Raw genomic sequence first — 24,926 nt, 5'->3', positions numbered from 1 at the left:
CGTGTAAATCCGCGCTGAGGAGCAAGTAAATCAAGTATATAAATTGCTGGTCTACCAGTTGATCTTGTCACGGAGGATATTTTATGTGTTGTAATACTCCAAATAGGATCCGTCGCTCTTTTTCTGCCACCTTCAATTTCACCTGGTTTATATAAATATCTCACGATGATACTACCTAATACCGGTTGTGTTTAAAAATCACGTCGTGGTATTGGTATGTATTTCTTTTGTGATCGCGATGGCCGGTCTCATATTTATTGCTCGGGTTGTTTCATTATTTATCGCGGATATTACAGTTGGTAATCTTTCAACCCACTCGTATGATCTCATATCCTGAATAAATTCCCTCGCATACTGATATCCAAATAACCTCTCAGCGAGTGTTTTATTGAATCGTTCAACAATTGCCTGATGATTATGAACTCCAGTATGTCCTCGTCGTATTTTAACATTATAATGTTTCATTAAAAAAAGATACTGCACCCTAATATTCTCTACCTGGATCAACCTGAAAGTAAATTTGGCCATCGCAGAGGTCCTAGTTGATAAATTTTATTAAATGCATCTGCCACGTCAACGGCAGTTTTTGTTGATAATGGTTCTGCCTCTTTATATCTGCTTGTAATATCAACTATTTTAAGTACATATTTGTATGTTTTTTTATTAATAATATCATGAGGCAAAAACATAATATCAGCTTGATGAACTTCATTAGGAATACTAACATCAAAATGTGCATGCTAAATTCGTTTAGGCGGCGGTAGATAAATTTGCCATACTGCTTGTTTGGATAACCAGTTTGCTGCAGTGGGAATCGTTACTTTTGCAGCCTTAGCAAGTTTATTAATTGCTGCTTTACCTTTCCAGAATCCAACTGGAGAATAATAAATTGATTCCATAATATTAATTACCAGCACCTAGCTCTAATTTACTTTTCATTACAGTATTGATTAACCAACTAGCTAATTTTTCTCTAATAGATTTATTAGGAATAGAATTTAATGTATGAATCAATTTTACATCCGCGAGATGCCTTTGTTGTAAATCATTACTTCGATGGACAATATCATGAGCATAACACGCTTTATCAATAACATTTACCGGTTCTTCATTTGATTTTGGTTGATCATAATTGTCAAGTCTAATATCAAGTCGAGTTCTAGGACCACAATAATTATATCTTGGAAGATGCTTTTTCTCCTGGATATTTAGCCCAAGGGATTTCTGGTAATTTTGCTAATTGTGCTGCAATGTCACCGCCCTTTTTTTTTAATTGACTTTATTTTGGCTGGTTTTTGTCGTTGACCAGATGAAATAAATCTGAATTTCTTTGTGCCACATCGCGCACATGTACCTGTAGTGGCTGATCTGTTATTGCGCGTTACAACCGTAGTTAGGCCAGTTGTTGGAGTACGCGCTTTACATTTTACACAATATAAATCCATAATATAATTATATCATGAATGTAATTGATTTTTCCGCCACAAAAAAAAAAAACAAGAACCAGTTAAACATCATGTAGCGTTACCAAATTCTATTAGAACGATCATAATAGGTCCATCCGGTAGTGGAAAAACACAGTTGTTGCTTAATTTGGTAATGAGATGGTAAACATGGGATACATTGTATTTAGTAGCACCATCGGTTGATGATCAGCGATGCTGTGAAGTATTAAAAGATTTTAATGAACATGCGAGATTGTTAAATGAACACCACGATGATATTATCGAATTTATCACTGATATCAATGATGCACCGTCAGTTGATTCTATTGATGGAAGTATTAATAATTTAGTTGTATATGATGACGTAATGTTAGACAAACAGTCAAATCCAGCAAGGATATTTTCTCGAGGAAGACATAAAAATACTGATGTTATTTATGTTACTCAGCGGTATACACAAATTCCAAAAGTAATTAGAGATAATTGTAATATTCTAGCTGTATTTAACGGCGTAGACACACACACGCTGAGGAATATTCACCAAACTTGGTGCAGCGGTGACATGGACATAATTAAATTCAGAAATTTATTCAGTCATGCCCAGTTATCTCCACATGGATATATAACGATAAATTTACATGACCCTCTAACAAGATATCGAATCGGCCTTGACAAATTATTTTAATCTATGAATAGCAGCAGGGAGGGTTCGCCTTCGAGATTATTCACGGTATATTCTTATATGTGACTAATTTATATGGTCCTCAAGGAAGCCTTATTTTTGGTAAATACGGCATTTTCCCGACGATTTTTTCTTGGAAGCCTTTATTTGAAGGAAAAAAAAGAGTGAATCAATTAAAGGCTGTTCGCCCTCCCTGCTGCTGAAATGCATACGCACCTGTAACTAAAGGAAAATATATCTCTCCCCCTTCCAAGGGCACGCTATAACTCTTTATCTTTGTTGTGTTGAAGAGATCTAAGTAGTCATTAAAGCTGACTATTTCCGCTGGCCTATGTTTTATTCCCGCTGTTGATTAACACAAAAAAAATGAAAGAGTATAATATACTTCTATATTGAAAATAATGTATGAGTTACCGTGAATCCACTGGTAAAGGTATCAGCAGCAGTATCAGCACACATGGACAATCATAGCAAGATACGGGCTAAAATTAAAATCTATGAAATGACGAGCGTAGAGGATTTTCGTTTATGGCGTCCCACGATGTCTCTGGATTTATAAATGATGGTAAAAGTTAAGTCAAACCGACCAAAGGAACAGAGAGAGAGAGAGAGAGAGAGAGAGAGAGAGAGTTAGAGAGGGAGGGAGAGAGAGCTTTAAAGTCAAACAGACCAGAGAGAGTGAGAGTGTTTTAAAATAAAACTGACCAGTGAGAGAGAGAGAGAGAGAGAGAGAGAGAGAGGGAGAGAGGGAGAGGGAGGGGTGAGTTAGAGATGGAGAGAGAGTTTTAAGGTAAAACTGACCAGAGAGAGAGAGAGAGAGAGAGATGTATATAGAGAGAGATAGTTTTATGGTCGGTAGTACTGTTACTAAAACAGAATAATCACTTAGAACAACTGTAGTTTAATTACCTCTTTTTGGTTCGTCATTTTGCTTAGTTTCTATTCCACATTAATTTCCATGTGCCAGTACGTGAATGGCTAAACGTTCATCTGAATGGCGTAGCTAACCAAAGTGTTTGTAGTGATCTGCTTTCATCATTAAAACCATCTTAAATGTTTAAATCATAAGTGTGTATTATATTGATTTAATAAATGTGAAGAAAAACAGAAAAGAAAGATAGAAAACAATCAACTTATCAATATGCAAAGGTGATTGTGTATAGCACCAAAAGGCATAGTACTACATTTTATAGCGGACACACTCGGGGATATGATTCACTCTATCAATACACAGCTGCCTGCAATAAATCTCAACTCCGTTAAAAGGGCAAATATATGTATTTCTATGCAATATAAATAAAATATATGTATAGTTTATGTATATCAATGTATCAATGATATACCACTCGATGTATACATTTTTCATTAAAAGGAAACTTGGCAAGTCTCGTTTCCTTTTAACGAAAAAATTATACATATCTTGTTATATTTTTGATACAGTGTACATACTATACAATGATTAATTGCTGAATAATGTCTTTTGTAATGATAAATATACCATTCATTGTTCCACTGTTGATTGGATTACCCAAAATTATAATGTGAACATGTGCTGTCCATTTGACCTCTTGGATATGAATCAAACCCCAACGACTAACATATATTTCATTAGGATTATAATACTATATCTTGATCTTTATCACTCATCGTAGCTTTACAGATTGATCATACATGTTATTTTGTGAGAAACAAGAAATAGGTTAATGACAAACATTTTAAATGACATCAAAATTGTAGCCCGTGGCACAACAAATTCATACTTTTACTTCATGTATTGTTAAAACTTAAAGAAATCGACGCTGACAATAGGGTGCTTATTTTCTTTATTTATGTAAGACGAGTGGCACTGCAACATCCATATTTGTATTGGTAGTGGTGAAGGTGATATCACAAGGAAATTGTGATCAGTAAATAGATTTGGTGGTAAATAAGGCGGCAACAAGAGATGCATCAGCAACAAGGAAAAAGAACAGGAAACAGACAAGGAGCACGAGCAACAATAACAAAATACAAGGAAAAAGACTTACAAACGCCATATCTCTTCCAAGTCCAGTACCAGGTCTCCTTATGCAGCATGCCTGTATTGGGGACAATCTGCGGATGCTTCAGAAGGCGGAGGAACAGATCTGACGTCCCACTCTTACAAACGCCGAAAACGTGGAAGTACGGCAGACATCTCAGTGTGGACTGCTGACTGTCGGGAGGCATGTCATACCAACACGGATTCTTGAAGTTCTGGAGGAATTTTGGCATTTTCTGAAATACGTATTTATTGTAAAACAATCATCTTTAGAATCAACCAAGGCAAACATAAGCTCTTTTCCAAAATGCTTTTTTTAAATAATTTATATATCTTAGTTCTAAAACTCTATGTTTAAAAGTTTACGTTGATTTAACGAGGTACGAATAGCTAAATATTATAGTATTTTAAAAAGGTTTAAAGGGCCTGCTCAAAATCAAAGACGCTGCGACTGATGATTTCATTATTGTCTACTGAATCCAATAAGTAGAAAAAACACAGTGGTAGACTTTCCAACTAACAAAAGAACACAACGAATAAAAATAGCAAAACTGAGTATTCTGTTCAACTATGAATATAAAATAGACACAGTAGAGTCATGTATGTCACTTTGAATATCGAAATAACACAGTAAGTAACCTGTCCAACAAAGGATATCAAACAAACTCAGTAGGATGATTTGTCCAACTATTAATATCAAAGTCTGTGGAGTAATCCATCCAGCTGTGAATATCAACGATCACAGCAGAGTAATTTCTTAAACTATGAATATCAAAAAAGACACAATAGTCATATGTCCAAGTAGAAACATCAAAAGCACACAACAAAGCAATTTTTTCAACTATGAGTATCAAAACACACAGTAGAGAAATTTGTCTAGTTATGAATACCAGAAGAACACAAAAGTGTCCAACTATGAATAAAAGAACACAGCAATCTGTCCCACTATGCATATCAAAAGAACACAGTTGAATAATCTAACTATGAATATCAAAAGAATACAGTCGAGCAATAGGTCCTATTATGAACAAGAGAATACAGTAATCTGTCCAGCTATGGATACAAAAAGAATACAGTCGAGTAATCTGTCCAACTCAAAAAAGCACAGGAGAGTAATCTATCTAATTATGGATACCAAAGTAACAAAGTAGAGGTATATGAGGAACTATAAATATCAAAATAACTGAGTAATCTGTCCAAATATGAATATCAGAAGAAAACGACAGAGAAGTCGGTCCTACTGTGAATATAAAAAGCACATACTAGAATGGTCAGAACAAATACACAAATCATGACCGGTAGTATTGATATAAAATGGTTAGGAAAACAAGTCAATTAATGGCATAGACTTCAGCAAGGAAACTGTTCAAAGAAGAAGAAGACGATGAAGAAGAAGAAGAAGAAGAAGAAGAAGAAGAAGATACCCACTTGACAAAACAGATCTTCAATTGGCATCATCATACTCCTTCTTGAATGAATGAGACATCTGTGTGTCCGGTTCCAATTGTGGTATGATATTTCGTAATTTCGCAATTTTCTTTTAGGTGCGATCTGACGTGATTCTTGTACTGATGCGTAATTTCCATTGATTATTTTGCGTTGTTTGAGTGTTTCAATCTGTATTGTGGATAATTTGCTATTCCTTACTCTAAGCAGAGACTGTGGTACGGAAGATTCAGGATTCCATGGCTCTAGAGACGCTTTTAGGAAATTGGCCAAATTTCCGGTTTTAAAGACATTTCTGGAAGAGTTGATCAGAGCAGGAAGAGCATGTGCGCCGACCGTTATATTTGCATTTCTGTCCGAATTCTGCTGACGTCTGAATTGTCTTTGTAGTTTGTTATTTAAATGAATGTCTATATGCTTCAATACGGCAAATTCCAAAAGTAGTAAAATTAGAAATTTCACCGTATCTCTCTGAACCTTGAAGTATCTTCTGCAGCGAAAGAGCATTATATTACAAGTTATTGTGTCTTTAAAATGAAGAAAATTAATTTAAATTTCAATGATACTCTCTCTCTCTCTATCGATCGATCGAAATGTTAAGCTAACATATTAAATAAGACATGATTTAACTATTATTGTCCACATAGTTAAAACTGTATATGCATCAAGGATTTACGTTTTCGGTCTTGACATGCTTATAAAATAAATACCATTCACAATGACCACCTTGATCTTTATTGAAGAACGTGTTACATAAAGTAGTTTTCGTGTACTCAAAGTCTTGCTTTGGGTATCCATGACTATATATATATATATATATATATATATATATATATATATATATATATATATATATATATATATATATATATATATATATATATATATGGAGAGAGAGTGTGTGCGTGTGTTTAGTTACGCTGTATTGTCTGAAACAAACTAACAGAGAAGAGCTAAAGACCAACCATTTTTTAAATAATTGAAAAAATAATTTATTTCATTTGAATACCAAAATGAACATTTAAAACGTACGTATGATATTGTGAATTAAATCCCAAATAATAATAAACGTTCTATCATAAGTTCAAGGGATTAAAATTCCAAATGAATTCCAGTGGATCCGAACGAATTCCAATTTTGAACGAGCTGGTATACCAATAATCTGAAATGTGTCTTGATTTATGAAACTAATATGAATGTCTTTGTGAATAATTTAAATAAAGTCCTGACAATTAAATCTGTACACAACAATAATGCTGATTGATTCGAATGTTAAGGAAGAAATTGATAATCTTGAAGTAAACAACATTTATATAAAAAGCTAAGACATCATTACAGAGCCAGGATGCGGGTATGTTTCATATCATATTAGCAAACAACGTGCTTCTAAATTTCTATTAATACTTGTTAGACCTTGAACTCAAATTCTCTAAACATACATACATACACACACACACACACACACACACACACACACACATATATATATATATATATATATATATATATATATATATATATATATATATATATATATATATATATATATATATATATATATATATATATATATATATACCATAATTACATGTATGATAACGACCATTCCTACATACATCGGCTAAAACCTCGGACTATATCGTAAAATGTTTCATAAAGGCTTTATGTAGACATGGAAAACATAACGACGAGCAGCACGATAGTTTTATTAATGTACCTCTCGATCGTGCAAATCTCTCATCAAGTTTAGTTTCGGAACCCTCGGCGGTTGGAACAGGGTCTTCTTTTCCCATCGTGTGTTTATTACTAGGTAATGGCCTAGCTGAAGATAAGGATGTGGCTAATCCAATTGTAAATGACAAGTCTTGCTTAGATTGGAAAATCGATCTTATTGAAACAAAAAGCCCTGATTCACGCGGTGCTTGTGCAGTTACTAGAAGTATGGCAAAAAAGCTCCTGAGAACGATGAAGATCAGGTGGCTATTCTCTTAGCTGAAACATGTATTGGTCAAGCATTGGATGAGGCGACTGTTACTCCTGGCAATCATCACTCAAAAGGTAATGATCACATTGCACTACCAGTTGTCTTTATTCTAATAAGGAAAACAAAAGAAAATCACTCAAAACAAGATCATGAGATCTCATGTTTGTTTCACAGGGCAATTAGCGAAACTGGAGCCACACAAGTAGCTGTTTGTTATTGTGTTAGGATGGGAACCTTATGAGAAACTTAAGACCACCTGAGGTGCCAGCTAGTGAGGAATGATTAGAGACCTTAGTGCATCCCATAACATTCGTTTGGCTGGTCAGTGAGGCACTAGAAAGACTGATAAAAAGGTCTTGAATCAATTTTCTTGACCGAAATGTTAAAGTGATTTTGTAATTACTATAGATCTTGTCATACTTTTCAAATGATGAGAAACCTCAATCAGGAGATACGTAAGGCTCACCTGCAACCTATTTCTGTATTTGATAAACCAGTTAGCAGAATAATTGTGGACTGTATCGTCCCCTTACCTAAGACCAAGTCAAAAACTCGCATCAAGGTAGAAGACGCACAAAAAACAAAACAAAGGAAAGCAGTTTGAGCCTGAAAGTAAAGTTCTGGCTCTGTCACCCATACCTCAAGATCCTCTTCAGGCTAAGTCCTTACTGTCCTTATAAAGTTAGAAATAGCAAATTCGTGACTTAAAATATTAAATTATAACAGTAACACTTATTGGAGGCGAACATAAAAGCAACTTTGCCATATAAATATGTTAAAGAGTTTGCTGGTAGAGATATCCATGTTAATCATTCATGCAATTTAGTTGTAACTGTCCCGCAATGATAGGATTGATGGAATGCTATCGGAATGCAGTGATAGAATGCAATCGGACTGTAGTGATTTTGGTGTAGCCAATCTTCGGAATTCATTGAATATGAGAACTTGCTTCCAGATATTCCAACACGAAAAGCTAAAATCTCCCAAGTTGTTGAAACTGTGAAATAGCGTGAATCATTTCAAAAGAAAGGAATTCAGTATTTGTTGGAGAATAGTTTCATTGAATCATGTCAAACTGATTTGATTTCATCGTCTATTCAAGTTCCGAAACCAGATGATACTATCTGCATGTGCACGACTATAAAAGAGTGAACAGTGTGTCAGAAACAGATTGATTTCCATTGCTAAGAATCTACAAAATTGGATATGCAGAATATGCTACTAACCTCTGAATTCCCTGTGAATATCAGTACAAAAAACAGCAGATGTGATGTTTGGGTATGGCTGGATATTATCGGAGATTTTTATCCAATTTTTCTATAACTGCTTAACGCCTATTGTTCTGAAAAATGTCAGGAGGCTTTGAAAAGTTAAAAGTCGTAGCTAATAGTGGACCTTTTCTTTCAGCTCTAAACTTCAGTCAATCATTCAAAATGTCTGTTGATGCAAGGGATGTTGGATTTGAGTATTGTTTTAAAAAACACAAAAATAGTGTAGATCATCCAGTGTGCTATTTTTTTTAAATCAAATAAGCACGAGGGTAATTATTTCACGATCGAGAAGGAATGTTTGGCCATGCTAGTGGCTTTGCAACACTTTGAAGTGCATATTAGTTGAAATCTTCTCTGATTATTGTATTCAGTGATCATAACCTCTTACTTTAATGAGCAATGTGAGAACGAAAAGTCAGAAATAAAGATGGAGTTTCATGATCCTGGAATACATTATTGACATTAGTCACGTTGATGGAAAAGAAAATTGAATTGCAGATGCACTTTCATGTATATAGAATTATTGTATAGTTTGATGTACATTTTATGGCATTCACAAAACATCATCTGATGTAATTTTAATCATAAGTTTACTTCAGTATAACTTTCAAGAAAGACTATATATATATATATATATATATATATATATATATATATATATATATATATATATATATATATATATATATATATATATATATATATATATATATATCAGTATTTTGTAATGAACTTAGTCCAAATTCAAGTTAATGGTCTACCTAACTAGTGACATTTATTTTTTATAAAGTAAATAAGTTCTCTTTGAGTATAGATTAAATATTCTGATCATTATTAAATTTAAAAATGTTTCCTTTAGTTACATTTATAGATAAAGTCCTCATTCTAACCTTAGACGGTTCCAGAAATGACATTTTTCATTTAGATAACAGAGTATTTCCAGAAAATTGCAATTGCGACCTCGGTCAAGTGTAGGGTATATAAAGTTGTTAACTTGAAAACCTACTTATTCCTACCTTAAGATCCGAATTGGAGTCATTTTTATTGTTTTGTTCAGTTTGTAATATATTGTCTTTGTTGATTTGAATTATTCACTGTAATTACAAAGTTTTATTTAATACTTCTTGGAATAAACCATTAATTTGGATTTTTTTTTATTCAGTCAAGGACATTCTGGATAGTATTGTGACACACGAAAAGACTGTTAATACATCGCCACATTCGAGGCCAATGGCACATTAGCACATTCAAGAGTACGGGCACATCAGCAGATTCAATATAGGAGTTTATTTTGAACACCACTAGAATTTGTTTGAAACTCTTTACATTTGGAATATGCAAATTTTCACTTTGCGTTTTAGGAAAAAAAATTATTTGTTGAATTTTCCCAAAAGTCTTGATATTCACTCTTTTCTGCTTGTGTAACATTGTAAGCTGCTTATCTTGCTTTATTACGACATGGGGGCGAAAACTACATAACAAAATTATTGCATTTATTAGTATACGTAAATAGAGAAGCAGCAACAATAAAACGATACGAAGCTTGGTAATGAATCATTATCTTTTTTGAAATTCTCAAAATCAGTAAACAAATTTAGATGATTTACACTGGCTTATCAGGAAATAGATCAGGCTGAACTTTTATCAGTACGAGACAGGGGACAGACTGAGACTGGATCAGGTGATGTTTATTTGAACTGTTATGGTGTGTTGACCTTGGGACTTATAAATGAAGTAATACTGTACTATTTGCAACAGCGATTCATCTTTAAAGTGTAGATTACGATGTTAGAATATTAATAAAAATGACATTAATTAAATAACGCTTTCTAAAATCATTATTTTGAAAATAATATACCCAATACAGTTATACATAACAACTTACATTTTTAAAAAAACTTCAGATCTATTTGTATGCCTGTCTGCTCATTATTGCAATTCTTCCTTCCTATACAGTCTTAGGACATACTGAAATGGAGCTCTCGTTCGGTACAATGGGGCCACTGTGACATTTAACAAGATTTTTCATTGTCACATCAACATAACTTAAACATTTCGTGCACAGCCTTGCAGTTCCGTGACAGACATTCCTGCCTGGTATAACACAGTGACCAGGCTTGGATTTTCTCGCTAAGTATTTACCTGAGTTGGACAAATTTGTTAATATGTCTGTGTAAAACATACTAATCCGATTTATGTGCACAGTGTTACAGCCACGATCATTACAGAACTCTAAAGAACCAAGGATCTCGCTCTTGTTTATTTAATAAAACTGCGGATGTATGAGCACATGTTAGTTTTCGTTGGCAGTGAAGTCTGACGAATTGATGCATATAATAAATTCAATTTAAGACTGGGAGATAGGTCAGCTTTGGTAGTCTAAGTAGGGTATGGTCTTTATGAATTATTCTCATATCATTTACGAAGGAATGAGTATATTGTGCTGAGACACAATAATCAACAAAGAGACCGTACTGAGAAAATTTAAATGTACTTTAAATTCGATATGACATAACAATATTAATCACAATATTGGCGACGTTCATCTTCAAAGGAATCGGATCAGCGTATTCGTATTCCAGTCTAGTAAGACAAAAGCATTGGTGTATTTTCATTTTATATAAATAAGTTTACTCAAGGAATCGACGAATCCCTTCATAATTGTTAACTACTTCACATGGTGAATAGACATTTATAGAACGCATCAAAAGTAATAGCGATTAATCTGGGCTCTTCGAGCTGTTGTACTTATATACACAAAGACCTCCATAAGGTCTACCTATTTGAATATCGTTTGAAGACTGAATCGGAGATACATCTGTCGATACATTTACCGGTACTCATGCACTGATTAAAGACAACCTAACTCACAGATGAATAGCCACAGCCTTATAGAAAGCAAATGTCAGATGTATCGCATGAAGTTCTTATATTCTGGATATTTCTAGATATAGAACGACAGTTATAGAAAGAAATGTCTGAAACACCCATTATATCTTGTTGAGTCTTGTACAGCAAAATGCATGCTAGAGTATAATTTTGTCTCTAATATTAGTTTATAAATAGTATTCCCTTTCACGTTTCACGTTGATTATCGAATTGTGAGATTGTACTATTCAATCCAATACCACTACCTGTCCCTTATATTCAACATTAAATACATTTTAATTTAAAAGTAGTACATAAAATACAAACCTTGATGTGAACTCTTTGGAACTGTCCGTTTAAACGAATTAAAATTTTACATAGATCAAAAATTGAGCAAATACATTAAGTAAAGTCATATTTTGTATCAAAGAACCTGGTATATGATTTTGACGAGTGGATTTTGACTAAAACCATTTTCATAACCTTACATAAGCAATTTGGATGGAAGCTACAACTGAAACTTCAATGAAAAATAGTAATTGTTTCCTATCATTCAGGTATAATAACACTCGTCCAATCAGTGCATCTGTCTATCTCTGTCTTTGTCTCTCTTAAGTCATTGTAACAAGCTGTGAATAAGTCTTTATTAATGTCTATATTATGTCTATATATCTACTGTACTTACAGGAACAACATCTCGAGCAGGTGACTGGCTAAATCGGAGTGAGAACTCCGCGCTAAATGGAAGGGTCCTCTTGGCTTTTTCTTCCCATTCTACAAAAATTAACATACAGGAGTGAGAAGACAAACCAGTCTGTTGAGTCTGTTAAAGCTGACAACTGTTTCTAATGTTTCATATATGTGTGCCTTTTTTCCTGTGAGACACATATGCGTTCCAGTGAAACTGGACGTTCCGGTTATGTGAACGACACAGGCAAAATCCACTAAGGGTCAAGTAGTCGTTGTTTGTTTTCCATGTTTTAAGGATTTTATATTTATTTGTACAGTAGTGTTTTATTTTATTTACCATAAACACAATTCCTAACTATATTTAATAAGGCATTTGTTTCAGTAAGTCATAAAAGGTTTTCAAAGGATAAAAAATGGATGCCTATTGATTAAATCCCTTTAAATTTGATTATCGAAGTATTGGAGGGCCATGAAGCTATTTCAATCCTGAATACATTATAGACAACTTCTCTGCAAAATTATATAAGTTTACATCACGAAGAAACTTTGCGGAGGAACTAGGCACTTAAAAAATTCAATAATGATAAGATGTTTGGTGAATCACGTTATCAAGAATATTTAAAATTTTAATGCAATTTCTACCGAACTTTTTACAGTGAATGCCATAAATGATATTTTTTATTTCTAGAGCAATCAGTACTAAAAATAGAATAACAGACTGGGTTCTTATCAGCAGTGTTGTCCAAGGATCAAGCCAAGCTGCTCAGAAACGAATGTACAAAAGTCTACTAATTAAATTGCTTGCGGTTCTTTTTGTGTGCCAGTAAGCAAAAAGAGTTGTATTATATAAAATAAAGATCTTCAAATTGCAATCAAAACTATAATAGGATGAACTGAATACTCTTCAGAGACGTACATGGTCAAATGGCCACACACGTACACACTTTACGATCATCATCTGTCAAAGTGGTCCCTATGGAATTGTTTAGTATAAAATTCAAAATTGATGCTGAAGTAGGTTAACATGACTTGATTTATATTCAGAGTGGGATTATTAAACACATTTTCAAACTCTTTCCAGAGATAAGAAGTGTCATTGTCTTTAAAGATACAGTTTTACTATGGATCATTTAAATGCTGCAACAAGAAAAAAGAGACAGAAATTAGAGGAAAAATATAAATAAGCCACTCAAACTTAGATTTCTAAGTTATGAAGGACCAGACTATTTCAAAACTATCTTTTATACCAGCTTTTGAATGAAGATGTTAATCAGCAGTTACATAGCCAGAAATAAGTAGAAAATGCAGGTATAGAAATAATGTCTGACTGACACGGGCTGCGAGTTTGCCTGCCTTGTGGATGTACTTTTACTCCATGTAAATGTAATCTTGTTCGACTCCTGTAGGACTTGAGTGCAAGACAGATGGGTTTATAAAAGGTGTAAAATGGCGTGTATTAAATAGCGCAGAGATGAACTACAAATGCCGCGAGTGAGCTCGCCTTAGTGATTGTAACCACCTACTATTAGTTTTATATTATTAATTTTCCACACCCACCAATCACGGCATATATCTAACGAAGTCCATACGCGTGAAAATAGTGAAAGTGATGGAGAGCCATCAGAAATCTAATTTTCTGTATCGCCTATTATAACTAGCATTAGCAAATAAATAAACATTTTAAAATGTAATCGACAGTTTATCATATAGATTCTAGCGAAGCCCCATCTGTCTAAAAGATCAATGCAATGCAGCAAACAAACATAGTGTAAACATACAACATGTAACAATGTTTGAAAGAAAATCAACGTAAAAAGCAAAGGAATATGGACCTTGTTAAATAATGATAGAAACAGGAAAGTGTTAACTAAAATTGAAAGTACTTTTTACACATAAGACAAGCAAAAACAGAACCCAATGAATCCAATACCGACAACTCCATCATTCCGCAGTTATGTAATAATACTGAAGCAATTACAAAGTTAATGTAACACAGACTAAGAACTATTTATTGTAAATAGTACATATTGTGGAGCAACAACTTTATTTACTACATTCTTATTTTTCCGATAATAATGCATGGAGTACTAATTAAAGAGTAATTGCTCTTTAGACCTATCAGAAATAAAAACGAGAAAAAATATACTGAAAAATAGATTTTAAAAACTATGTTCTCCATTTCTAGTAGCATAAAGTGTAGTAGCACCATGCAAAATAGAACGGACAGACACAGAATGCTCTAAAACACAAGTAAGATTGTCCGATAAAATAAAAAATATCTGGAGAAAGAGTTTACTGTGTTAATTTCGATATTACACAAGGTTTCAAATGAAGTTTAAACATGAGAAAAATGGTTTAATATTTAGTAGATAAATCTGAACTCTAAACACAGTGGATAACGTGAAGATAATTAAAGCAATAATATTATTAAGACAATATTACATAATTATGTGGCAACCTTTGGATTTAAGATCAAATGACAAACTATACGTCATTAAAACCCTTCTGTGAAAACTAGTTTCGAATATGGTCATTCATAAAAGAGGATTAGCGATATGAAGATTTTCAAGATGGCTGACATGGTAGCCATATTGGATGTCAATTCAGCACCATTTTCATTAAGTACAAATTTAGTGTCATAAAAGGTCTTAAGTCGATAAACAAAACTAGATATCAAGAGAGGTTTTCTAGTGTAACCCAGTACACATACGACTTTTCTGCCGAGTAGTAGCGAGTACGAGATTTTCAAGATAGCAGCCTTGGCGGCCGTAATGAATATGAGATCAGCACCATTGTCATTATATCGAACTAGATGAGTTTTGGTTAAAATCCCATGCAGATTTGACCATCCTTCTTGGAGGAATGTGAATAACACGAGTTTCAAGCGGACATTATATGAAGTCTTCATGTAAAAGCCCCAAGTCAGTATGACTTTCCTTTTATGTTTAGTAGCAATAACATGATTATAAACATAGTTGCTGTGATGACTAAACTGGGTATCTGGATCAACGCCATGTTTATGTTTACCACACAGATATCATATGAAGTGCTCTGATTTAAAATCACATGAGACGTTCCGTTCAGGAGGCGTAGAAAGATTTTCAAGATCTTTGCGATGACGGCCATACTGGATATCAGATCGGTATTATTTCCTATTAGGACGAACAAAACATTATAAGAAGTCGTTTAGTAAAAACTCCGTGCTGATATGTCAAGCCATTAAAAAGTAATAGCAATAACAATATTTTCAAGATGACAACTGTGTCAACCATATTGGATGTGAAGGGCACCCGTTTCTTTGCCTTAAAGCTAAACATAATCAAAATGCTTTTTCTGTGTGTGTGTGTGAAAACTCATGTTGATATGATTATCTGTTTAGGATGGGTAAGGATAACAACATTTTTATAATGACTGCCATGTTAGCTATATTAGACGTCCGAGCTGTACGATTTTTACTTGGGACCAACTAAACCTTGGGATGAATGTGTGTTTCAAGTTTCATGACAATCCTCTACACAGTTTAAGAGGAGCAGGGATAACAAACTTGTGATTTAGGACAGACGACGGACAACACTCCATACTGTAGGCACTTCTCATCTATGACCAGAGAAACGACCAAAACAAGTCAAGAAAATATAGCATAGAGCACAAAAAATGTTATTTTCATGATACTAAAACATAGTCGAGATGGAAAGGAATCAGCGGAAACGTAGACAGCAGCTGTCTTAAAGCAAAATGCGCGTTCGAAACGGAAATTAAAAATAATTTTCTGCGTATAGATTGATTTTGATTGCTCCATAGACATCGTTCTAAAGTCAGACATGGGTTGCTATGTGTCTGCGCCAATACATAGGACACACACAATCACACACACACACACACACACACAGATATATATATATATATATATATATATATATATATATATATATATATATATATATATATATATATATATATATATATATATATACCAGACATGTGCAATCTTCACTGTTTGCAGTTTAACTTAGGGCGACACTTGACTGAGCACTGCTTAAGAAATTATATATATTTATATATATTTTCATTTGTTTTTCTCTTTATTTCATAACGTCGATAATCAATCGGGACAGTAAGATTGTGTTCAATATGATACGGCTGATAGTCACGTTAAAAGAAGTACAAACGAAGAGTAATATGATCACGTGTAATTCGAGGCGCAAGAATATATATATATATATATATATATATATATATATATATATATATATATATATATATATATATATATATATATATATATATATATATATATATATATGATGATATCGTATTAAGTTTGTGGAGGAGTGTCCTGTCAACGTATTACCCAGAGACCATTTACTCCGTCTGGTATGTATGTATGTATGTATGTACGTACGTACTTACGCACGCATTCACACACGCTCGCACTCACGTACGTACGTATGTATGTTTGTATGTATGTATGTATGTATGACTGACTGACTGACTGACTTTTTTGAAATGTACAAATGAAGAATCGCCCGATCACCCTATCTCTCCGATTGCAAAGTATGCTAGCTACTCTATATCGCTTGTAGCTGAGCTTCTTACACACATTTTAATGTATGACAATGCAAATTCATATGTTCATTGAACTGTATCATGTATGTGAACACAAATTAAAAGTATATAGTGGTTGTAATTACCCATCTTTCTTGCTACAGTGGATATGCGAAGTATTTGGGGTATAAACTGTACAGGCGATGCAGGTAATTCATTTTGTGTATATTCATTCTTAGCTGATGCCTTCTAATTTGTATCAGTTTTAAGCGTGAAAGAACAGAACAGTCTAGCAAATGAATTAATTTCGTCAATTAGGAAAACAGTAGAAACTGTTTCACATAGTATTTCATTTGCGTCCAGATATATTATTGCATGTTGTCATCTGGTATTAATATTTGATGTGTTTCTATAATTTCTGGATGTTGAGAATGCAATATGGAAAAACTTACACAAATGCATTCATCAAATAACGTACTTACGAATAACCACCATGAACTATCTCTAATCCGGAGAATCGGCCTTTCTTCTCGGCATTGACCATCATGCCTACCTACAAACATCATCTGATATACTTAGAGGATTGTACCATATTCTGCCTAAGGTGAATGCGCGATCATATACCAGCCAAGCTAAACCCCGCCCAATAAAAATATTCTCATCCAACTGACAGACTGAGACAGGAGCGTTAGATATGTTAAACTAGATACGTTATCATGGGTGAAGACAACATACAAGAAAATGACCTGCAAATGGAAACAAGATCCTTCCATTTAATTTCGTTTCAAGTTCATTCTTAGGTTATTCATGTAAAGCAGCGTCTGGGTTATTCGCGTTTGTGACACATGAATAGCGACAATGACTGTAACAGGTGTCAGATGTTCAATTTATAATCGGGAGAGTTTAAAGCGTTTTTATACTGACCGCCTGTCAGATCGGATCGTTCAGAGTGAAAACTAACACGAAACATGGACAACAATGGTCACTTTTGGAATTTATTTTAATAACTTGAGAGTACAAACGACAGTGAAACATTTTGATAATCAGCAGTAAGTTGCGTTTACTCATTTTTAGGGTGCAAATGACAGCTTTTATGTGCAAATGTAATGCTGCATACATCTGCCTAATATAAAATTTTATAAAATAATAAAATACATGAGTGAGGTCAAAAGGTCCATTCATTTGACCTGACAAGGTCGTATAAATTCATTGAATAGAAAGTTGATGACCTCCACCCCAAGGTTTGACATGCATTTTTCAAACCCGAAGGGCACTTTTGAGAACAAATGTTGCCCACAGTGTAAACACAAATCTTTTCTCTAGGTGATAATTTTGAAAAACATTGTGTCCTTAATAGCTTGATGTAATTCAATATAGTTGTCATCCATGCAGTTTTTGAGATAATCTGCTTGCCTTGAACCAACGTTTCTACTGCTTTGAGTGGCTAGCTCTGCTTCATATCCGATTGTTTGTATTTCACTGGCTACATACTGTGTAGTGATGACAAGATGTATACATGTTTCACATCAGTTTAAAGAACAACACAAGTCGGAAAGACCAAGTTCACAAACATATCCATATCTTTAATCATAACACAATAATAGCTAAAATAAAATCACACCTTAACCTTACGTTAAAAATATGAAAGGAACCAATTTACGAAACTGTCCCTGCCATCTTAAGCTGTACTGTATATTGTTGCTCTGGCAGCGAGGGTCAAGACCGTGTTTTTGTGTATATCACTTATCATAGTCTTATGTTTCTTCTCAGACTGCTATTTTTAAGTTCACAAAAAATAGGCTGTCATAAAAAAACACTCATTTATTTTCACACAATCCTTACAAACCATGGCGAAAAATGCGGTAATACGTATGATCACTAAGGTTTTATTCCAGACAGTACAATCTTAAAGTATGTGGTTGTTCAGGTCCTGTTGTGTGCTTCTGATGTGTTTGAGGAGACGCGTGAGTGAAGATCTTGCTCTATGGATTTGGACACCCGTGTGCGGGTCATAACACATGCCATTCCATGGCGCTATATCAACATATCACTTTCTCCAACAGGTGTCTTATCATCTCCGCTAGACAAGGTTCCGACATGTACTTGCGACATCTGTTTCCAAGGTATCAGTGTAACGCTGAGCATGTGATCTCCAAAGCATATATAGTAATAATACAATGTAATAATAATAATTGCCTCAACTCTATGAAGTAGCATGACCCTACCATTTTCCAGACAAGAGTGGAACACTGGTTTTATCTTCTCAAAAACCTGATGTAGCAATAGTGCTAAAAGGATGAAATTTAGTGATACACAATAATGTTTATTGTTGTTAATATAGTAACATTGCTACATTGTTACTCGTGAAACCCATTTGGTAGAGATATTTTTTGCTGATGATGCTTTATTACTTTGTTAATATCAAATTACATATAGTAATATTGTAATCGACCCACTCTTTGTAAAGAGTGAGGATTGATTGACGGATTGTACATTTGTACATTCTTTCCTGGTGTCCGCTTTATTCGGTTCTAGTTATCTAGGAGATGATCGCGATCGGTAATATTGCCCGGATCGACTAAACTAATAGGAAGAATAAACGGAGATCTGAGCAGATTTATAGAACAGAACGACTCGAGCCCCCGCACATAGAAATCAAAATTTAATCAATTACATAAACAATGGTGACAATAAAATACATTAGGAAGATATACTTTTTTTGGAATTAATCTTTAACGAATTTCTAAACACAAATATATTTATATAAATAGCTGATCTATTTACTGATATAATTAGTTCATCATACGATCGAGTGAACAATCGAAGTGGTTGCCTTGTATAATTTCATAACCTGTTTATCTCTGGTTCACTCCAATTCCACTGTAGCTGTTCTCTGTCCTTTCGCTTTTCATTTTCCTTCCTTTCCCTTTTTCTCCCCAACCTTCCTACTGTTTCGCCTCAATTCGGCCTCAAACGTTGTGTGGGTAAGTGGATATACAAGTATGTAGATACACAGATACGTGGCGCGAAGGTGCATCTGATTATACTTCTGGGAATACTTCTGAAGAGCTTTTTTCCCCTTTGAAAACAGAGAACAACCTAAATTTGTATGTCGGTTATTCTACTGTAGATAGATCATTACTCCCCCCTCGTTATCAGATCTTACTATCGGTATTGAAATAGATGCCAAAGGCTATTTCATCGGGCCAAACATGGCAGGTAAAACAAACCTAGTTTCATAAGATTAATATACTTCCTAATGGCTTATTCGCATTAACACACGAGACTTAGAAGTTCCGTTCTCGTCTCAATTACACAAATGAATAAATGAAATTCACTATTGTCTTTACCTTGTGTTCAGCGAATACACACATTCAAGTCTTTATCATTCACGAGATCACACCGCATGGCTCAATAACGTTCAATTACAGTCAATATGTACTCGTGTCTTTATCATGCTTGAAATTACTTGAGATTATTATCAAATAATTCAAGGAAACTTTTATATTGCTATCAATAATTTGACGCAAATACCTTGTTAAAGCTTTTGAGCGTTGTTCTATTATACCGCCAAAATTGTGTCCATCGACCTTCCCGAAATCCGATCCCTTGGACAAATGTTTTACGAGAAAGTTTCCTCCAGATTACTCTCGGAGTGCTCTGTTCCTTTACTCTTGCAGCAAAGTTTAGAATAATTAGATTTTCCGGTGGGAGGGGAGGAATATTTACAGTAAGAAATTTCCTGTGGGAAACGCGCCCTTATTTAGCGTAACCAATCAGGATGAATGATATTTACTGCGTTTCAATTTTATTTAGGCGAAAAAATTGGGGTAAACTTCACCTTCGTGGTTTTCGACTAACGGTTTCTGGAAATTTTCAATTGAGACAGATTCACTATGAAATCGAAGTAAGCCGTGCCCGTAATATTCCGTCTAGCGGTTAAATAAACGAATGCTTAATTTAAAAATCTATGCTAATACGACCAGACAGTTGGAATCACAGCAGTATAGGGATTTAACAAGCGCCTGTCTCCATAAATCTAATGAATTGTTGTCTGGCCTAAACTAATGTGCTTTCCGTAGATCGACATAAATTTGCCCCATCACATAGGCCTGTCCTTGAAGAGTAAAATCAGGGATTGTACTCTGCAATTTGTCAAAGATCTAATCTGACACATTTACACGTCCTTCGGTGAACCCTTCACTTCAGACGTCCCTAGTCTACTTACGCAGTCAGCCCCTACATTCTAATTGCCCTTACTATACCACTCCAACCAGACATTTGGAATCACTGCAGTATAGCGATTTGACAAGCGTCTGTCTCTATAAATTTAATAAATTGTTCTCTGTCCAAAACTAATGTGCTTTCCGTAGATCGACATAAATTTGCCCCATCACAAATATTGTCACATTTCCACTATAATAATTTAGTACCATTGGTTTGATCTTTAAAATATTAGTGCGTACTATCACTATTACAAAAGTCAAATATTCACTGATATGCCATAATATTACTTGTTAACGTATCATTTCTACACTGTTAATCTCAAAATTCTTGTAATAGCGCTCTATTTCCAAGGAAAAATACAAGAAAATTATAATTTAGTTTTTCACCTTATACGACACTGAAGTCCTGAATACCACCACATCCCTTTCATCCACCACCAACAAAAATATGTCACAATAAATCATTAAAGCTGATTATTAACAATACTTTTCAAAATGAAGTTCTGGACAAAGGTTTTGTATACATCAATATTATGTCAAGGAACAAATGTAGACAACTCTCAACTACCATCTCTCCGTGCAATCCTCAGGACCTGTTGGCAAATTTCTTTCATGACAAAATCCATTAGAGATAAGCTCGACTCATTATCACCATACAATTGTGATGCAGAATATACACAGCAATCATTAATATATTTTAAACATGTCCCCATGGATTTGATATTTAAAAATGGGCCAAAATATTGTTTTCTATTGTACTGTTAGGGTTGCTAATAATAACAAATTTTACATCTAATAATGATTAGCATTTATAATGTTCTACGTATTTTAAGTGCTGGGTTAAGCCAGTTTAAATAGTTGGACAAATCAATTTTGTCAAATTTTTAAATATATATTATTTTGTTTTTGTTATTATATATATATATTTCCACCTGTTGGAAGTAAGTATGAAGTGGAATAAGGTTACCAAACCCGAATTTTCTCCATTTTGCAAACAGGCTTTTTTTTGTTATACTATCCTTTATTAATGAAACACTGTGTTTTGTTGCATGGACTATTAATAAAAGTATATTATTTTAAAGTGGTATACTTCTTAGAAGTATGTAGACAGTATGTGTGTGTGTGTGTGTGATTGGGATTTTTAATGTAGCTTTAACAATTTTTCAGTCACACTGCTACAATGTCTGCAGTGTGACAGTTTATAGTGATATCTAGTACTGGGGCATCATGTCACAGACATGCAGCATGATGTCCTATCCAGTCACATTATCCTGACACCTGGCCGACCAGTCCTAACACTAATCTCTTAATGCTGAACATCAAACGAGGCAGCAGTTAGTAAGATTTTCAATAGTCTTTGGTATGACTCGCGTGGGGTACGAACCTGCGACTTCCTGCATCCAAGCTTGACACTCTAACCACTGAGCCATTGGAGTTGTGTGTGTAGACAGTAATGGGCTTGCATATCCATTCCGCAGAAAAACGTTTATAGAATATGGACAAAGGCTGTGTGTGTGTGTGTGTGTGTGTGTGTGTGTGCGCGCGCGTGTGTGACATCCGCACAATCATAACCACCACATATAATCAATTTAATTTGGCAGTAATAAGGGTTAATGTTCAATTTCCTAATAATTTCGAAACATAAAATCTTCAAACTTCCACATAAAGGGAAGGCATATAGTCCTATCAGATAAAGCTGATAAATAAAGATGTAAAATAATCCTAATAAATACAAATAAAGAAAAAGATTTATTATCAATAAATAAAAACATAAATGGTACAAAAATATATAATCCTCAAAATACATGACATTTAAGGTTGAAGAGTTTACACCATGATCTTAGCAGAAAGCTGGAATCAGATTACATAAACAACAAACAGTAAATTCAGGAAACACTCCACCTTCACCATACACCATGATGAGATCCGAAAAGTTAACAATAATGAAGTCTGACTTACACATGAGACACATCTTTAAAAGTACGGCAGGGGGAGGCTGAATTTCATTGCCCCATCTCAAAGGCATTATTAGAATAAAACTGAAAGGTAAAGAAACTGATCAGTGACATTGACCTTGACTGGAATATGAGATGCCGTCAAACAAAGAAACATAAATGTACCTTGGATGACCCCTGTACATCAAACAGCTTTTATGATTTGAAGCTAAAACTTAAGAATCTTTAAAATATTGAAGTTTTATTTTTTTGCATTGAAGATAAAACCCAAATATGTAATGTAATATACCTTTTTGTGACAACAAATAATGGCAAACTTCATCCATTTATCTTAAACAGCTCTCCCTTTCTCTCTGTCTCTCTACTATGTTCAGCAATTATTTTCAACGTACAAATATAATAGTTAATTGAAATTGTAGTTATTAGAATTATTATCAAAGAAACAATTCTCATGAAGAGTGGATAACAAGATTAAAGCTGAAACAACAGTCAACTTGTTTTACATTTCACATCTATTCTCCATTTTTCAAATATGTCTTAACATATAATTACACTGGACAACAAATTTTTACAAAAGTCATGTTACTGAAATAAAATTAGTCAATTCTTATCAATTTTTATGTGCTGAACACGAATATGACAGTCAAATTGCAAAATTGGCTCTAGTTTTTTTGTAATCTGCAAGAAATTAATGTTTACGTAACGAAATGCATTCCAATAGTAAAAGGTCAACTATAATAGCCTACCTATAAAAAATCAAGTCATTGACTACATCTTAGATTTCTTCGCCTGTCTCTTGTACAGCTGTTCGGGAGCATCTCTGAGGAGTGTCCAGCAGTAGTCAGCCAGCATTGTAGTGGACCATTTTCCCTGGTATCTTTGTTCCATTGTTGCGATATCTTGATGAAAACGTTCGCCGTGTTCATCACTAACAATACCACAGTTGCTAGGAAAGAAATCCAAATGGGAATGAAGGAAGTGAATCTTTAGAGACATATTGCAGCCAAGTTTCTTATACTTCATCAACATGTCTTCTACTAGTTCCTTATAGTTTTCTGCCCTAACATTTCCGAGGAAGTTTGTAGAAACTAGGCGAAAAGCATTCCATGCTTGTTTCGCGTCACCTTCCAGCAAGTTGTTGAACCGGTCATCTTTGAAAAGCTCTCGAATCTGAGGACCCACAAAAACTCCCTCTTTAATCTTTGCTTCGCTGAGTCGAGGGAATTTTTCATGCAGGTATCGGAATGCTGGCAAAGTCCGGTCAATGGCTTTCACGAAGTTCTTCATCAAACCTAGTTTGATGTGAAGGGGTGGTAGCAAGATTTTCTGAGCCTCAACCAGAGCTGGGTGTTGGATATTCTTCTCTCCAATGGCTACATTCTGCCTGTGAGTCCATTCCTTCCTCATGTAGTGCATTTCCCTTGCTCGGCTATCCCACTCGCATAAGAAACACATGTATTTTGTATATCCTTGCTGCAGTCCCATTAAAAGGGCAACTACCTTCAAATCATCACAGAGGTGCCAGCGGTACTTGTTATACTCAATGGAATTCAGTAGCTGCCTTAAGTTATCGTGTCTCTTTCATGTGGACAGCATACGCTACTGGAATAGATGGAAGAATGTTTCCATTGTGCAAAAGCACAGCCTTGAGACTCAGTTTCGAAGAGTCCACAAATAGTCTCCATTCTTGTGGGTCATGAGTGATTTTTAAAGCATTCATGAGGCCCTCAATATCGGAACAGAATATCAGATTACTTTCCTTTCTGAAGAAAGGCTCCAATTGCTGGTGGCGCT

General features: G+C 34.4%; 1 protein-coding gene across 1 annotated transcript in view; it reads right to left on the bottom strand.

Annotated features, from left to right (window-relative positions):
* The window catches only part of LOC149794071 (carbohydrate sulfotransferase 15-like), a 44,188-nt gene extending 26,702 nt beyond the window's left edge, over positions 1-17,486 (bottom strand). Inside the window, exons 1-5 of the mRNA XM_089968018.1 lie at positions 17,434-17,486; positions 12,402-12,490; positions 5,576-6,083; positions 4,155-4,383; positions 2,344-2,472 (exon numbers count right to left, since the gene is read on the bottom strand). Of these exons, the coding sequence (XP_089824144.1) occupies positions 2,344-2,472; positions 4,155-4,383; positions 5,576-6,083; positions 12,402-12,412 (877 nt within the window). The 5' untranslated portion in view covers positions 12,413-12,490; positions 17,434-17,486. The remainder of the gene's footprint in view (positions 1-2,343; positions 2,473-4,154; positions 4,384-5,575; positions 6,084-12,401; positions 12,491-17,433) is intronic.
* Positions 17,487-24,926: the final 7,440 nt, after the last annotated feature.

Source organism: Sinohyriopsis cumingii, chromosome 8, assembly GCF_028554795.1.
Source record: "Sinohyriopsis cumingii isolate HCF-2022 chromosome 8, ASM2855479v2, whole genome shotgun sequence".
NCBI classification, from domain to species: domain Eukaryota; kingdom Metazoa; phylum Mollusca; class Bivalvia; order Unionida; family Unionidae; genus Sinohyriopsis; species Sinohyriopsis cumingii.
The sequence above is the reverse complement of the archived record's forward strand: the minus strand, read 5'-3'. Positions and strand labels throughout refer to the sequence as shown.